This window comes from Struthio camelus, chromosome 14, assembly GCF_040807025.1.
Source record: "Struthio camelus isolate bStrCam1 chromosome 14, bStrCam1.hap1, whole genome shotgun sequence".
Lineage (NCBI taxonomy): Eukaryota > Metazoa > Chordata > Aves > Struthioniformes > Struthionidae > Struthio > Struthio camelus.
In genome coordinates this window covers 4,206,577-4,224,850 of record NC_090955.1, presented here as the reverse complement: position 1 = coordinate 4,224,850, position 18,274 = coordinate 4,206,577, and the positions used below count along the sequence as shown (strand labels likewise).

The window sequence follows — 18,274 nt, the reverse complement described above, 5'->3', positions numbered from 1 at the left end:
GCTTAGTACTATGTTGTTTAATCAGTATTTATTCTTTTCTTCTGCTACAAAAGGCTATTTACATTTGAAAATGGCATTTATGATGATGAAAACTTTATTTCTAGAAAGCAAGTGTTACCTGAGAAATGATGGAAGTTTTTGCCCTGAAGACCTTGCAAATAAACCCCTCCAAAATGATCATGACTTTTGCATTCTGTAGTTTCTTCCACAATAGTAACACAAGTGGAATTAGTAGCTGTGTGCAGTGCAGATACTATGGTAATATGACAGGGGGACAGGAGGGTTAATAAGAAACTACTCTTTGATAGCTACTCATACAGTATATACAGGTGTAGCATTGTGTAGTGCAACTGCTTGAAAGACTAGAAGCAAACAGTTCCTCCAAGAATCAAGCCAGAAGCTGTAGTGTCCCATATTCAATATTACTGAAAGTAGCAACCACTTACGTTTGTCTTGAGGAGTTCCCATAAACTGGTTAAAGCCCATTCCAGTTTCTTGCCTTATAGAGGCCCAGGGGGTTCTCCAAGTCTGCCCTGGCAGTCATCTGCCTTGCAGGTTACACACACCTTTATGATTCTGTCTGGTTTTTGAGCTTCATCTGCATTTATTTTGATTACAGGATAATCTCTTTAATTCCTGATTTACTTCTCCTCTGCAATCTTGTTCTTTTATATCTGTCTCTCTGTCTAGCTAATGTTATCTTTGCATTTCTCAGGCATGCCAAGCAGGAGCTAGCATCCTCCCAGGGTTCATCCCTCCTTACGGTGACATTCCCTTCTCCCGTCAGCTTCTCCTGATTTTCCTCCTCCAAACATCTCTGTTGCTCTTCTCTCCTGTTCTGTGGTGCTGGAGTGTGCTATCATGTAGCACAATTCTCATCATCGATCCATCCTTTTTCCCTAGGATGTTGGTAAATTTGTCTTCCATTTGCCTGGAGAGGAGCTGTGTACTTGAGCTATACGTTATTCTCAGAAGGATGAACTTATTTGACCTCCTGTTTTTGGCTAAAGGAGAGACTGTTCCTTGTGATGCTTTTTATCTCACTCTTGTATTCTAGGCTACAGTGGTTCTTCTCCTTGATTTCTTTTATCTGCTAGGTATCACACCATACCAACTGTCCAAAGGAGATGAATTTTAGTAGGGCTGTTTGTGTGATGACAGTTAAGGTTGTGTCAGAAAAGTATTACAAACAACATCCTCCAAAAGTTTCTAGTAGCCATAAACATTTGTTCTAAAAGTCTGTGTAGGTTTTTGCTAAGGTTTTTGCTACTATTTTTATGTTTTTATGTATCTGCATGTTATTTCTATAAATATTTCTGAATTATCTACATATATAAACAAATGGACCTATAATAAATGCTCAATATAACCAATATAAATATGTAATTAATATGTGTATATCTATAGATTATTATATCAATGGAGGAATTGCTCTTGTTTAAAAATGTTACTTGAATAATGAACAGTAAACTTATTTTGGAGTATGTTTCTTTCAATACATTTTAAGAATAAGCATTATATTTAGATGTAACTGGTCCTCAAAACTAAAACAAAGTCTCACCTCTGCCCTTTTCAGGAGGAAGCATTAAGGGTAGTCTCTATATATGTTTTCAAACTTCAAAAAATACCTTAAAAAAATCCTATATCCATACCTACTTTCTGGGTAAGGCACAGAGAAGGCAAAGGCATTCCCCAGGATGAATGTTAGAATGCTGATGCCACATTGTCAGACTGAGAATTAAACCAAAGAAGAAAAGCAAGCCCAGTCAGAGGACAATACAGTATTTGAAAAGCAGTGGAAACGAAGTGATAGCTTGTCTGTCTTTCTCCTTTCCAATCTGTACACTCACAAGAATATCAATGCTTTAACAGTTTGTTTAGTGTCTTTTCTAGGACCAAAAGGATTAAATGTTGAGGCTCCAAGCATGGAAAGGAAGTAAGGGTCATCGAAATCCCTTTTCTCACCATGTGGGCTCTCCACGTGATGCACTACGGAGTGGGCAGGAGAGTAGCTTCTGCAGAGCTGAGCACGAGGCAGGAATTGCTGAAAGTCTGAAGTCCTCTCTCTGCCGCGTAGGCACAGCAGGGCAAGCATCTGTGAGAGAAGCCAGATAAAGCACATGCCAGTTATTGTATTACGGCAGATGCAAGAGGGAGAGGAAAAAAGGACCTTTCTTGTGGATATCTGACAGTTGCAGTCTCTTTTCTGGTGTCCTTTTCTGATGACATGTGGCTCCCTGTCTATCAGGGCTCTGACAAAAATCAGAGCAAATTTTGTTCTGTTCTGCTCTGTAAGAATAAAAATCTTAAACTCATTCCAGTGAGGAAAGCTGTGCCCTCATTTACACTAAGTCAATGATTTCTTCCGATGACTTTAGATTTATAGAGTGAGAGAGTGAGAGAAGAGTTTGACCCATAATTTTCTTAAAGTAGTTATGGTTTTTTGCACAATCTGCCTTCTGAAGACTCACTTTATTCAGCCATCAATATTCACACTTTAAAGGCTTATTTCCATCAAGTTCCATCAATGACCTTTAGAAATTGGTCCCTTCAAATAAGAAAAAAGACCTCAATTACAACAACATCTGCCTCCATCTAGCCCTTTATTTGCCTTAGAGGAGGGATGGAATGATGATTAAGTTAATGGATAGGTCATTTTCATTTTTCACATTTGCCATCTAAGTGCCTCCATGAATCACCATTTATTTGGGGCCCAATCATGGAAGGCAGTGGCAAAACATCCACTGACTTCCACAAGCTCTTTCCTACACACTTCAGTGAGGGGAAGCGGAGTACTGGCATTAATCAACCTTTACAGCCATACCATAATATATTTGTCTTTTATTAGAGCTGGAAAATAAACACTATTGTCCTCAGGCTCCCACTTCTCTAAAATCTCCTTTGGCTACCTCAGGTTGGCACTCGGTTATACAGCATCACAGCTCTCCGTGACCGCTCACAAGCAGTAAGCTCACAATTGTCCTCCCTTAGCTAGGACAAAACAAAGCGCGGTAACTGGGAGTAACAACAGAAGAGAGACCTTCTCTACCAATTTATTCTTTTTTACTAGACTGCTGTAAATATTTAGCCAAAGATATATGGCCAGTGGTGGCACGAGACATGAGAATGTCCTGGTCGGTACCTGTAGCACTGCAAAACTTTGCACATCACGGCATGACTATCCTGCACGTGGACTGCTGTTGCTGGCCATGGCAGTGGCTAAAAAGGCGGCATGTAATCAAGGTAAATTTGTGAACCCCCTTAAGTGGACAGGATATGTATAAGACAGGATGTGTATAACGAAAAGAGGATATGTATAACACATGGAAAGAGCCAAAAGCCTGTGCAGATTGGGCTTTTGGGAGGAACTCAACTCCAGCAGGGACAGAAAACTGCCAAGCTACAGGGCTGACCGCAGCTGCAGAGCTGCTCGCCCCCCATGCAGCATTTTATCGGTTCCTGGAGCTCCTAAAATGACACTCTGCCAATGGATTTGTCTGTCTAGTGTCATCTGTACCTCTGCAAGCTGGTAGGACTGTCCTTGAAGGATTTAATTCCAAGACCTTAATCAGCTATGGTGGCCAGATATTGGGCTCATGATGGAAGCAGGGGACTTTCCCAGCACAGTGTGGTGAAATTACCTGTGTACACACACATACATGCTTATATACGCACATATGCATGTATAATACAGATTGAGATGAAAATACAGGCTGAATCACACAGTAAGCTTTAAAAGGGAACAGAAGCTTTTAGCAAATGAAGGCTACAGACACTAGAAAGCAAATGGAAGGTCATTATGTACATTATCGTTGCAACTGTTTTTTTTATACATCTTGTACTAAAAAAGGGGGAGGAAGGAGAACAATCTGTCAGTGCTGGAGATGACATTGAAACTTTAAATGAGAGTGCATTGCAACAAATTAAACAAGTGGGAATCAAATACGCATAAAGGCTAGCTCTCTCTGGAGCATAAATGTATTATGGGGAGAGGCTGCTCAACCACACCATTTGTTGACAAAGTTATAAAGATCAACATCACTAGACTAAGCAACTAGACAAGAATTACAAGAAAAGTAACAGTAACATGAAAAAATTGATACAGAGATTTTTATTTGAACTGACAAATTACATTTATTATTCAAACCCTACAACCATCAACTAGCTCAACACCAGAAGGAACCTCAAATAATGAGACATAAAAAGAACTTAAAACACAGAGCTGGAGAGAGCAATATGATCAGCATAAGGACAATAAAAACCAGCCCAGCAAGTTTTATTCTGAAATACTTACGTGGCCTATGGAGAACAGACAAACTGGGCTGAATGTCGTGACTTAAACGTAAACAAGGGCTGGACCGCAAGGCATGTAACAGCAGCATGTACCAACACAAAGGGCCACAGGGAAGGAGCTGCATGGAGTGTGTGTATTTGGTTAGCAGCACACAATGACGTGTGTCACAGAGCAAAAAGAGAGACACATAAAGTGAAGTGCCTCTCAGATGATGAAGCTGGCTGTGCCGTGGGACTGACGGCAGTAACGTTCTCAATAGAAAAATGCAAGAGCCACATGATTTAGCGGTCTATAAATGCAGACTCAAAAACAACCTTTCATCACTACAGAGCCAACTATTGTAATCACTAGCCCAAAGCTTAGCACTTCGAGTTTTGGGTGTACACACACACACACACACACACACACACACACACACACACACACACACACTTTTTTTTCTAATGGCAGAGTATGCCCTGTGTCTACGGATACCGCAGAATGCCAAAATAATTAAGCATCATGTTGGAATGTATCAGCTGCAAAACACGACACATTTGGGGATGTGACAACGTAAGCAATCCTACAGAAAAAATTATTTCCACAGCAAATCTTAAGCTGCTTTTCCTTATCCTTCAAGGATATGGTGTCTACTCGTATGAAGATAATGTATATCACTTTTAAGCCACATTTATGAACTCCATTCAGAAGCTAGGACTCCTCTGAGTTATTAAGCCATTAAAGGCTTCTGTCACTTTTCATGTCAAGGTTAATAATCAAATGATTAAAACAGTTTAAAGTTAGGACTTCAGTAGTAAAAATGCAACATTTTCACCCATTTTACTAGATTCAAGAACAATCCTAAATGGTTTTTGATGTGAACAACTGCATCGAACCGTTAGAAATTAAAAGATGGCTCCTGGAAAAGGAACTTCAAATATTTTTCTGAATGTTATCAAAAGGAAGTTGCTTGAATCTTCTTTCCAGTAGGGAAATTTATCTTGCATTTCATTTAAATATATTAACAATGCTTCATCACTTTAATTTACCTTTTTTTTTTTTTTTCAGATTAGGAGTTTGAACATGCTTTCGACATCAGAAGTGCCTAATCAAGAACAATGGCACAATATCACTGGCAGATTAACAGCTGCTTTGGTCCTGGCAGACTCTGAAGCCACCTCGTACAAAGTCGCTCAACAAAATACACAGTCGACACAATTACTTTCTGATTTACAGGCTTGCCCGCATGCAGGGGGAGAGCGCTATCCGAGTAATCCGCACAAAGCATGGTGGTTTGAGGCGGTATCACTGCCGTGGGGGCCCCTTCCCTGCTGCGAAATCCTCGTTGGGCCGGGCCATCGGACGCGCCAGGAAAGCGCCTCCAGGGATGGCAGGGAGGCGAGAGGTGCGAAAGCCACCCGTCCCCGACCACCTGTCCCCGACCTTCTGCGCAGCCCTGAGTTCAGCTGCAGCGGCTTTTCCCGATACTCATGGCCTCAAGTACACACCATGACTACGAACTACCAAATCTTATTTCTTGGAGCAGCCCGCGAAAGCATCCCTCATTTTGGGGTAATCTCCATCTAGCATGTTCTGCCTCACTTGATATTTTTGGAAGGGGGACCAGCCGGATATTTGTGACTCAGTTACACTTCATTAATGCCAATTCAGTCATGAACATTACTGTTTCATCGTCACAAATTCTGGATTTGGGCTTCCTTAATTAACTTCCTTACTGAAACTAACTGATGTGCTTACATGTGTTGTTTGAGCACTTTGCTGTTTAGAGGCTTATTTTTAAAAAACCTAACCAGCAACTGGAGTCAATGTTGCATTAAAAAAAAAGAGTCTAACTCATGTTTTAAGTAATTCTTAGCCTCCTGATGTGTCCTGCAGTTGGATTTGAATTGTCTAGATGATAGATTTTCTTTAAGCACAAGCTATTTTGGGGAAACTGGACCAAAAAAGGTGCTTTCTTCTACAAGCGTATGTAAATTATAGTTGCAAGTTATTTTTAAGTGGCAGTGGAAAGTTGAAATTTGCTGCAGAATCAACTGCTGTAGAAACATTTTCCGGGAAAAGAAATGTGTTGAGATTCCTTCAAAAATACTTGCTGACAACTTCACTGATTTCTACTGCTGTTTCTATTTTGGGATAGTTTGTGAAGGATTTATCTGGCTTATGAAAAGCTAAAAGATGGTGTTGTACATTGTATGAAGATACAAAGATTTTTAGCCTTCATTACCTTTTGGATTTGTGCACTACAGCCATCTTTCAATTTTCTGATCAAATGCTATGTATCAAATACTACAGGATACCACTGCGTATTTCTTACCCTACGAGATGCCTCCAGTTAGCTCTTGTTGCTCTTAACATTAAGTATTGCTGTGGCAGCTAGCTGCTGCAGTGTACTACTGTGATACACAGTCTACAAACATGTAGTAAGTGATAGGCCCTTCCAGCCGAGTGGATTAAAAAAAAGGTGTTTGAGACAACAGCCTTCTCTTTTAGGTTGTACGAAAAGTTTTAAGAAAACAATACTCCAGTTACCCAAAAATGTAAAAAAGTAGACTTATCTCTTGCCATATGCAGCTGAACAAAAGCAGAGCAAAATTACCCCTATAGTTATGTATCCACTCACCTGAGTCATGTTCAGAGAAATCTGAATGAAAAACACATGCCCTTGAATGAAACCAAGGCTTTGGTATACATCTAAATAAGTTGATAATTAATATAACTAATATCTTGAATTCACCATAGCAATGGTCAGTCATTAATAAAATGCATCATCTCTTGCAGTGTGATTCTGTATAAGAAAAACAATCTCTCTTGCTTAAGATTCAGAAAACAGGAAACAAGCAGGAAAATTTAAGCCCCTTCTTTAAAATTTAACTTTTTCTTTCAATTCCGGGTGGAAAACGTGCATGTAGACATAGCAGTATTCACATGACAATTTGCTAGAAACATCCTACTTGAATTAAATTCCCATTTTATTAGCTTGCTATTGTTGAAGATAGCAATATAAGATTGTAAAAGACACTCCCTCGATGTATATTGTTTTTTATAGTAAAATGCTATGATTTATTATTTTTATTTCCAGTAGCCTGCCTTTCTCTCCGGAGGAATAGTTGATTAGTCTCACTTCAGGCAGTTTCAACCGGAAAGAGAGAAACAGCCAAAATAAGCTAGGAAAAAACACTACAGGAGCTATTTTGCTCTCTTCATAATCTGGAAGAGCTCTTCAGGCGCTGTGCTTTTAAATTCCATAGGGTTCTCCTCACAGAAGCAGAATGCTGCAGGCAACTTGCATAGGAATTAAATAGTTTCTTCAGCCGCACAGTTCTCCTTTCTAAAAAATACTTTCAGATGAAATCCTTGTAATCTAAAATAAATCTCATACTTGTGATCTATAACAGCAAATCTTGTTCATTCTTAGGTGGTAGCGAGAAGTTGGTTTCCCAGGCATCAGGAGGAAAGGTTGATCCATTTGTATGGAAAGCGGAGAACCGGCGACGAGGCTTGCTGTTGCAAGGGGACAATGGCATTGTAAGACATATGGGTTGTTATCTGTCCTTGCAAACACAGCGGATCTCTGGAGCGAAACGGTGCTGAGGACCTGCTGCCCACTGTGCACGGTTCAGCGATGTCTACCCACGCACTGAATGCCTAGTAGTGGGGGGAGCATGTTAGGTACGCTCCTGGAGCGCGTCCTCCAGCATCACCAGAAGGAATCCAGCTCATGTACATTGAGATGCAAACTGAAATGCAGTAAGGGGAGACAGCCAGGAGATCTGTTTCAAAAATCACGCTCCCGGGCTGAACTAAACCACTGCTGCCGAGGCACCAGGAGAACTTTGCAGGGCTCTGCGCGCTCCCCAAGGAAGACCACGGAGAATTAGGCGACACTTCATCTGATGGGCCCAAATTAGGTGGTGAGGGCTGCAGGCCAGCTAGGAAGGAGCTCAAGGTGAAGGTGCAACATCCCTAACCTGCATCTGTGCCCTTGAGCCTTAAACCAACTGCCATAAACAGTCGGAGTGGCAGAGAAGAGTTAGGGATCCAAGTGCCATGGCTTTATTAGCATTTGAGCACCTAACTGCTCTTTCATAATACGCACTGACACTCCATTGTTACAACCTTGCTCTTTTGTGAGGCTTTAAAAAGAGAAGAAGATCTGACTTGATTTCATTGTCTTCAACAAAAAACACTCAGGGAAACAAATGACAGCTCAACAGAATAAAATAACCTCTTCTTTCAAAAACCCCAAATTAAGGCAACCGTAGAGATAAAATCTTCATGCTAACTGTTGTAACTTACAATAACTACATTTATTATTGGCTTATTTTAATCATCTTTAGGCACACTAGAATAATATTTTTCCTTCATATTCAACAAAACATAGACCTTTAGATTACTTATATCTGTGAAATGAACTAAATGATGGGATATGATAGCAGGAGACAGGATATGCTTACCCGGGAGATCTTTCCCCAGCTCCATTTCTGTTCCAGTGTTCCTGTGTCCCTACTTAGGCGGCTAGTATAATACAAGTGGTACTCATAACATGCAATACATTTTTCCTGATTGCTTTAATAGTACCAGAAAGATAACCAATGAATAACCATAATAATGTATATGTAAAGGGGATCACAAATGTCACTGATGCAAAACAGAAGAATTTATTTTCAAAGGGTTGCTAATGACTTGCTGCCTGCCCCTTTGAAAATTGCTTTGAGCTTACAACTATCCCTCAGAAATCCATTTCAGAAATTCACAAGCAGCATGAAATTCCAGTAGGAAATAAAGCACTTTCATTCAAATGTATTACAGCACGTTAATGGTGTTTCCCAGAATATAAAACGCAGCAAACATTGCACTGAAATACATACGAGGAGTGACCTTACTGCATGGTTTTTGAAAAGTTTCTGCGTTAAAAGCTGAGACTCAACACACAGACATCTTGCCCATAGATTACTACAAACGGATCCTGAATGATACTCTGCAGCTAACGCAACTGAAGAGGAAACGGCGCTTGGGCGTGCAGTGTATCCCGTCCCCACACTGAGGAATCGGTACGGGGACCTTCTGCCTTGGGTAGCTGCAGGAACAGGCACGATGCTTCCTAGCTCGCTGCCAAAACCAGCAGTATGCAGCGAGCAGGTGCTGCAGACTGGTGGTTTGGCACAACTGCTGTGCCATTCAGCAGCTGCTGATATGTGATAATTTTTCATGGGAGCTATCTCAGAAGCATTTCTCCAAGTGGCTGGCTCTCGTGACTGCCTCTGCTCTCATTTGATTCTGAGTGCTTCTCTTAAGCACACTCAACTAACGTGCTACGCCTGGAGGGCAAGAGAAAGTTGCTGAAATTCTAAATATTGCCACTAACCACATACTGGTTTGTAACTGGACTCTGGAAATAACTGGTAGTCTCCTTGTATCATATTTTCTGCAGCTCTGCTATATATTTCTTTTCTCAGAACAAATGGAAAAGGCTTCTCATACTACTGACAATCGCCTATGCGTATTTGGCTACGGCTTGTCACGAGCTGCTGCCCCCCTGCCCCTTTTCATAGGTTCTTCTTTAAAGAAAACCAACCAATATTCTTAAAGAACCATAAAAGGAAGCAACAGAGGTATCTAAGACACAGAAATAACAGGGAGAGCAGAACTTCCTTAGTAACTGCTTTAAGCAATGGACTGTGAGGGTGTTCAGGATCGGGAAGCTCCAAGCCCCACAGGACCTGGAGGAGCTGGACCTCCCTGGGGATTCTGGAGACCATTTGTGCGGAGTCATTTGTGACTCCAGCAACGCAGTGAAATGGGGCTCTCTTTGTTAAAAAAAAAAAAAATCATTAATTGCAAATCAGAGCAATTATCTTTTGGGGGGGGGGGGGGAAGAAATTAATTAACTGCAGCTCATGTAGGTCCTGGGGAACAGGAAATTGTCAAGCCCTGTCCAGCTCATGAGAGAAGAAGTGAAAGATCAGCCACCTGGAACAATACCCAGCCAGGGGTGGCTCAGCAGAAAAGAGCACGGCTTTCAAGGGAAACGGCCTGTCTCACTCAAAATATTACACAGCAAATGAAAGTGACCTCTGCTGAATGCCAAAACTTATGCAAACTTTTTAATTTGCATAGAATTCATGTCTACTTAGTCCACTTCTAATTACAATTTAACTTTTTCAAATAATTGTATGCATGCCTACAAAAAACAGAAAGGGCGTCTTCATAGACTAAGATGACTAACTACTGGAAAGACAGAAACTCTAAAAGAAAGGCGGACTATCAAGAACTGGCTGGGATCAATGCTCAAAAATCTATGTTTATCCAGGAATGTTCTCTTGATATCTCTACAGCTGTACAATTTTTCTAACTATTCTATAGATTCTATTCACATCTATTATCTGCATGCTGATTTATGAGAAAGGTTGCTCAAGCTTCCTATGCTTCTAAACAAAAAAATTCAAAGGTGAAATAAGTCTTGTTTAAGGGAATTGAAAAGATGGAAGCTACTTAGTGCTTCATCAGGCAAGAGCCCACACCTGCTGAGATGTAACCGTTCCTCTTAAAATGTAAGGATCTACATTTTATAGAGTAAATAGGCAAACTATGCTTGTGTCCGTGAGTGTATGTATCTCCTGGCCTCGGGCCTCTGGTGTTGGCTAAATGCAATGGTTCTCTGCAGCGATGGAGACAGCCCAACATTGCAGTCCCTGGGCTGAGGCCAAATGGCTGTGGCCAGTCCCGGCACCCCTATTCCCTCTGGGATAACCTGCAGCCAAATCGCCTCTTTAAAATATTGTTTATTTTGACAAAAGCATTATAGAGAAAATCTGTCTCAAAAACCAATACAGAGCTAAATCTCCCTTCAGACCTTACTCTTGGGATTTGGCAAAGGTCAGAGCTTGCAGGCTGCTTGGTCTCCCTGATGCGGTCCTCAGAGCTTCCCAGCCCCTGGCCTTGGGCTTTTTAACCCTTTCCTTTCGTGTGCTAGTTCCTAGATCTAATAAAACAAAATTTTCACTTCTCAGGAGACAAAGGAAGCAACATCTTCAAAGTAAACTGCATGAGCCCTTGCCTGTTGAGAAAGAAACCGTACATTCCTATGCCAGTTTGATGGCAATAGATCAATTTTGGTATTTTCCACTTTGTTCTTTCTAAAAATTATATGAAATCAGTCATCATGGTGAATAACAAACACTCTACTGCACATGAATAATGGTCTCTCTTAATAACTATGTTGTATTTCAGCATTCTTCCACTATACTGTCAGAAGAGTTAAGAGCATTATTAAATGACAACTCCCATTCTGTTATTTCAGGTTCCCTAATGCAGTGGAAACTGTCATCACAGTTGAAAATAAGATCCTAAAACAAGCCTATGAATATCTTGTTGCTTAAAATTAGATATCTAAGTTCACCTTAAATGTCCAAATGAAATCAGCCAGGGTCTCAAAAGTGCTAAGAATCTACATCATTCACAGACATCAGTGAGATCGCTTGTTGTCCCTGTGCCGTTGAAATAAAAAAGTCTGTCTTATACCAAAATGTACAGGTTTACTTGCTAAATGTCAGGCACCCACACTTGAATATCTTCTTCAGACAACTCTCTATTTCATATTCAGATATGTTTTCATTTCCTGGAATAGCTGTGTTTATTACTTTAATAAACTGAATTAGGAAATATGGTTATTGGCTTCCTAACTAGGCTAAATTAAGTTTCATTAAAAAATAAAATCTAGGTTCCAGTTTGTACTTGACATAGTGGTACTTAAAATGTAAAAACATCCTTATTCCTCTCCTTTTTTTAAAAAAAAGTGTAGATAAAGCAAATCCTTCCTGCATTAAAGGTAGAGCTAGTCTCAGCATTTCAAATGGACTAAAATATCATAAATAAAACTTTTAATCAAAATATCTGGTATAAAATTTTTCTATGCTTATTGCGTGTATAAATTTTTTTTGTTTGCTATAGATCACAGAGTAAAACTGTGAAATGTCTTTATTAACCTAGGAGGGTGATGCTACAAAGCTGTTAACTTGCATCTCCTGTAGGAAGGGAAGTTACGCGGTGCAGCTGCTGTGGGCTACAGAAGCTGCTGTTTCTAGTGGCCATGATCGCTTCTGTGGAAGCAGGAGATGAACATGGACATGGGCTGCAGCGTTACAGCACAGCTAAACCCACCGAGAAATGATGCCACTCCTCCATGAAATTCAGATGTCGCACACATACAACCTATTTAATGGCCATGGCAGAGGTACGTCTCAAAAAAGAAACAGGTAGCAGCATTTTTTGTGCTCAATAGCTTCAGCTTGAACACTGAGATCATTAGGTCATGACTTGCAAAGCAGCTATCAAGTCAGTTGTACCTCCAGAGATAACGTTGCTTGGCTCATGCTGAGTCGTTACGTCACCTCACTGTCTCACTGGTGTTTACCGGGCATGATGCATCAGCTGAAGCCTTTCTGAAAGCTCTGATACAACATAATTTACTACATTATGAGTAAACAAGCATATATGGAAGCAATGCAAGCAGGATACAACATGACGCTTGGACCCTTCAAGGAGCTTGCCTGCTGTGAAAGAGGGCCAAAATATAACAGTGAGAAAAATGTGCACACACGGCTCCAAGAAAACCCCAAGTTCTGCTCTCCTGTTCACTCGACTTCACTGTAACACAGCATCCTGTGGCTTCCTGAGAGAAAACTGAAGGAACAAGTGACGTATCACGTCTTTACCATGGACAAAACGGCTTCGCTTCTGCTCTGCAGCTTCAGCCAAAGGGTCCTGTTCCCTACGTCACCCGCCCGGCACCAGGTCCAACCCTGCATCTCACCCTGCTGGGCTAGCCTGGGCTTACCAGCAGCCCTTCAGTGCAGCGTGTGCACACCGCTGCGGTAATGCTTTTTGTTGGCAATCTCACAGCGAGCGGCAGAGGCACCGTTAGCTAGGGAGCCCCCGACGCCAGGAGGCTGCTCAGGTTGAACCGAGCGGTAACGCACTGCTGAGAGGAGCCTGTCAGCACTTTTCTTGTCACATCCCTTGCAGACTAATTCCAGCTGCATTTATTAATGAAGAATCACTGAGGCGCAAGCTAATTCTTTTATCTACAATTTTGTCCCTGCAAATTGGTGTTTAATTGTCTGCATGAAAAATATGGCGGTTGGACACTGTAACAAACTCTTTGATTCTCATCACAGCAGCAGTTAAAGCCTTGTTTATTGCCACAGAGGATCCTAGAGAGCTGCTTTGGATTGCAGGCAGGCTAGTGTGTGCTAATTTCCACCTGCAAGGTTCTCCAATGAGAGATTATCTATCTCCAAACAAATGATTGTGGTGCTCAGCTGAACAGGGTCCCGTCCTCAGAGTCTGCTTCGAACCTGAAGAGGTTCCGTTGCCTCTGAACAGAAGGAACGGCAGATTCACTATATGTTCGTCACGGGCCGTGAAAATTTCTGGAGTTTCGTTAGAAGGCAGTTCTGCAAACTTTTTTTCCAGATTCATAGTTAAATGTCTACGCTTTCCACTTCCTTCATTTGCTTGTTGCAGGGTAGACAGTACAGGAAGAGGCATTAAATTCAGTTTCTGTGACAGCACTTAATAAAGGGAAAAATGGTAGCAAAGCTTTGTGATATCTTTAATGCTTAACTAAATGATCAAAACCAAACAAAGTGGCTACCACTGGGAAGTCAAAATGTGCCAAACCCCTGTCTGCATATGTTGAAGGCTTAATGATGCAACTGTTTATTTCTTTGGCGTCCCTCATAGTTTTCTCTTTTTAAACTCTATAAAGTGCACAGACGATGCAGCTAAAGCTAAAGCCACCTCCACCTAAGCCAGGCAAGCCGACCCATTGAAATCTGTGAGAATGTTTCTGACATAACGCAGTTTTAGACGTTAGGCTAGAAAAAAACTGTCTTCTACTTTGCAACAAATCATATGACCTTCCCGCACCCCAGTCCAGCCCAAAGCGCATTCTCTCCTCCGCTTGTGTTTCAATAGTTAAAAAGTTAATTACTATATCTGAAGCTATCAGTCTGTTGGGGAAGTGTAGGTTCACTCATCATCAGGTCTAAAACAAGTCTGTGCAAATTATCCAGAGTCTTTTAGTCAAGCAGCACTCACCTAAACACCAGCTCAACCCACATTCAAATTTCACATGTTGCATAAACAGAAATGAAGTGTACCTAATCTCTCCAAAATAAGAACATATTCAAGAACAAAAAGCCTCTTTAGATTTGCGCTGCCTGGGACTATGCTACATTCGCCATGTGCTTGGGGGAGGCATAGAGCGTTTCCTCCTCCTGCAAGGAGGGGGTGCCTGTGCACTGTTTCTTGCCTGGCATTACAGGCAGCCATTTCTGCCGTTGCTACCATTGCCGTTGCACCTTTTTAGTCTCCATCCTTGAAAGAATACAAATTAAAGTGATGAGTAATGCTAAGAGAAGTAGCAGGGAATGACTGAAAAAATACAGTCACAGGTCTTGGTTTTGTATCTCCACTTCACACAAGTAACATGAGAACAGGGCAGGATGGTCTACACCACCAGGTAAGAAGACGACATTAAAATATGAATTCAAACTAAACTAATCAAAACTGCATTATTCTGCATTATTGTCTAGGCCCTCAAATCATTATTCATCTTGATGAAGAAAATAATTCAATGTAGCATGCAATGCTGTCCATCATAGTTCTGCTTTTAGTCTATCAATCAAGAATAGTTCCAGTTTTAATCTCCCCATATCCTCTCTGGCCAACTGTTCCCACCTGGACATTCACATGTGGAAGTAAGTTACATGCTCACCTCCCAAACCTTCCTGCATCTGTTCGTGGCAAACTCAAGACTTCTTGGTCTCACCCTCCTTTCTTTCCTCCTGGCCCTTTCAATTTTGTCCCTGCAGGCCCTCAACTGGCTGATGAGCTCTGACAGCAGCTGCTCCTCTCTCTACCCACTTCATCATGGATCAGAAGTCCAGTCCCTAAATGGCCATCCGCGTTAGAAATAGCTTGACCTTAATTATGAAGAACTTCTTCCAGGATCCTGCTGAAATCAATGGGAATTTTGCCTAAGAAAATACTACAAGATACAACTCTTCAGGTTAACATAAAAATAAATGGTTGAGTGAAGGAAACAGCAGTTTAAACTGGTATCAATACATAATGTTTAGCCCTGCAAAGCTGTTTTACTGACTCCTGCAATGGTAATTGATTAATGATAATGTGTTAAAAAATACATAAATAGATGCAGTAGCTAATTATGAAAGAATCGCTTTCTTCTCTAGTTGCATGAAGAGCACAGGAATGATTTCCCAGCTCATTAAGCTAGTAAATGAAAGAATAAAAACCCAAGCTGCATGTGGCGGAAGCAGTTGCTGGAGACAGGCCTGGGCCACAAAAGCAGAGCACAGATTTCTCTGTCAGTGCGTAGCGGAGGCCAAGGCCCAGAGCAAGGGGAGTAAAAAGCCCAGCGTATTTGCAGGCAGTGTGCTAGCAGACGTGTACACAAGCAGAAAAAGAACTTATTTCTAATATTTATCACTTGCTCTGCGCGCCTCACAGGCTGCCAGGCAGGAGGTCTTCTCTGAGCTCACTGCTTTATGCCTTAATCTGCAATAGGGACAGAGAGAGTTAAGAAACAACAGCACAGCGCCGGTTTGCGTGGAAACCAGAGGTGCCCCCATGCCCGCTGCCCCCCCGCTCTTGAGCTGCTGTTTTTCGCAAGGGGCATGGCGAGGAGCAGAGCTTGAAAGGAAGCAGCCAAGCAACTGCACAGCTGGGGGAGCTCTTCCCACAGCTGAGGTGAGCGTGCTAGGCTGTGGAGAGGTGCTCCTCGAAATTGCAATAAATGAGCAATGCATACTGGTGTTATTGGGCCATGAAGGCAGCATCCCAGTAATGAATTGAGAGATAACTGAGTGAGGAGAGGTCATGAAAATGAGAACAAGTAGCTTATGTTTGCTGCACCACAAAGAGGAGCTAATGGGAAAATGCTGTTGGTGCGATGATGTGCTCAGGTGAGAAAACTACATATTCATTACTGACGTATTTTGAATGTATGTGAGCGGAGCAAGATGGAATTTGTCAGAGACGAGGATGATGTGTCCTTCCTCTTCCCTATCCCGGACAGAACTCCCTCGGAAAATCTGAAATACCGGATTGGCTTTGTCCCACTAAAACAAGATCGACTGCATTGATTAGGGATTATTTGGGAGCTTCTATTTACACAGAAACTCTGTGGCAGAGCCCAGGTCAGACACAGAATTATGGTAAATGGCCGCCATTATAATAAATATTTTGACTGCAGTTAATTTGTCAGCAACAGCATACCAAGGGAAGACTTCAATTAAATGGGCCAAGACGCAGCTCACGTACATAAGCAAAAAGTCAGGACACCAGTTGTTAAAAAGTAAACCAAGATCTTTGAGTACAAAATTTCCAGGTCTTATATCTTCCATGATTTAGAGAAGCAAAACTGCTGATGATCTGATATCTTTAACAAAATTTGCTGCAAATACCATGGCACAGAGATTCAAGTGTACATACTGTAATGACAAGATGTAGAACGTAAAAGTAATTAGGCAAGGTTTACAGAGCCTACCAGCTAAAGAGAGGACCGTGTGGAATTATCAAAGACACTGCATGGGAGTGCAGTAATATAAAAGTGCTGCATGGCAGATTTAGAGAGCAGATCTGCAAGCCTTCGTAGCACAGTTAATACAACTTCTTTCCTAATTAGTCTTGTGATTAATCACGGTAAGTACAGCAAAACAGGGATAGAATAGGAGGACCCAGCTTACTTATGCTACATCATTCACTACCCTACTTGTCTTACAAACCACTTTCTCCATTTCTGCTCTGAACATATTTTAAAAGAAAACTCCTTGAAAGCTGTCTACGGGACTCAGATGCCAACTTCCCTTCAAGCCAATGAGCACTGAATACTGAAGCTGCAGAAGCAGCTTTGAAAGTGTCTGCCTTCATCTTTCCTTTCTCCTGCCATTAAAAAAATTCATTCCACCTCACCAGTAATTTTCATCAGCTAACGTCAGGGAAGTCTGCACGCTCAAGGAAAAACAGACAATGAGCTAAAAGGCAAACAATCACCAAGAGCTCCTGGTGAGACGGCTGTGTTACCATACAGGTAATACAGTGAATTACATGGCACAAAATATGCACCTGCAGGAAGCTTCAGAGCAAACAACGATCCCGGGGGAAGGTGAAGACTAATTAAAACCAGTGCTACAAAAAGATGTTACTGTTCCAACATGTGTTAGCATGAGCTCGTCCACGAGAGAGCAATAAAAGAAATGTCAAAGGAAGTGAGCAATCACGGAAGAGCCTAGGCTAAGGCTTGCAAAGACAAATGCTTGGGGAAGCAGGGCAGAAACTCCGTTTATAGCAAATAGAGTTCTCTGAAAGTTTAAATTAGGGGAGGAAGAATGGGTAGATGACTCTCTCTGTCACAGGGATGAGACATTAGCAGTGCTCTCAGAGACAGACGCTGGCCTCTGAACATACGACCTTGTCAAATGAGGTAATTTGATTTACATATAATCAGCGCGCAGTACCTAGACTCGACCGCATACCCACAGTCCAGAGGTACCACTTCCCCGAGATGGCTGCAGACTGTGCTGGAGTAGAGAAGAGTTAGATTTCCAGCTCTTTACCCAAGGCTCAATGGGAGAAATCACCGCCAAGTGCCACATGTCAGCTCTACCACTCACATTGTCCCCACCTTTGCTACAGGTGCGCCTTGTAAGGCCGTACAGGCCGTACTTGCACTCACAATGAGCGTGCAAGCCAGAGGTTATCGCCTTCAGCCTGCCCCTTCTGGCAGGGAGATCACCAAAGCAGTAGGAAGAAACTCCTGCCTGGAAGATGTAAATCCTCTAGCAAACATACCTCAGCACCTGATGGTCTGAATTAATTCCTAGTTCACATCCATTACAATACAGAGACGTAACTGTCAGTTTTATGAGAGACAGTTTTAGGTGGCAAAGCCAT

At 41.8% G+C, this 18,274-nt stretch overlaps 1 protein-coding gene and 1 long non-coding RNA gene across 7 annotated transcripts in view; one reads left to right on the top strand and one right to left on the bottom strand.

Annotated features, from left to right (window-relative positions):
* LOC104153252 (uncharacterized) overlaps positions 1-7,823 on the top strand; it is an 83,271-nt gene extending 75,448 nt beyond the window's left edge. For both annotated transcript variants that reach the window (XM_009689054.2, XM_009689055.2), the window contains exons 2-3: positions 5,342-5,845; positions 7,710-7,823. In XM_009689054.2, coding sequence (XP_009687349.2) covers positions 5,342-5,845; positions 7,710-7,823 — 618 coding nt within the window. The remainder of the gene's footprint in view (positions 1-5,341; positions 5,846-7,709) is intronic.
* The window catches only part of LOC104153253 (uncharacterized), a 138,667-nt gene that overhangs the window by 37,328 nt on the left and 83,065 nt on the right, over positions 1-18,274 (bottom strand). For 4 of the 5 annotated variants that reach the window (XR_011134493.1, XR_696195.2, XR_696196.2 and 1 more), the window contains exon 4: positions 1,966-2,095. This is a non-coding gene — a long non-coding RNA (uncharacterized lncRNA). Of the gene's footprint in view, positions 1-1,965; positions 2,096-6,914; positions 7,718-18,274 lie in introns of those variants that run through there. The other variant, XR_696197.2, reaches the window with a different exon arrangement.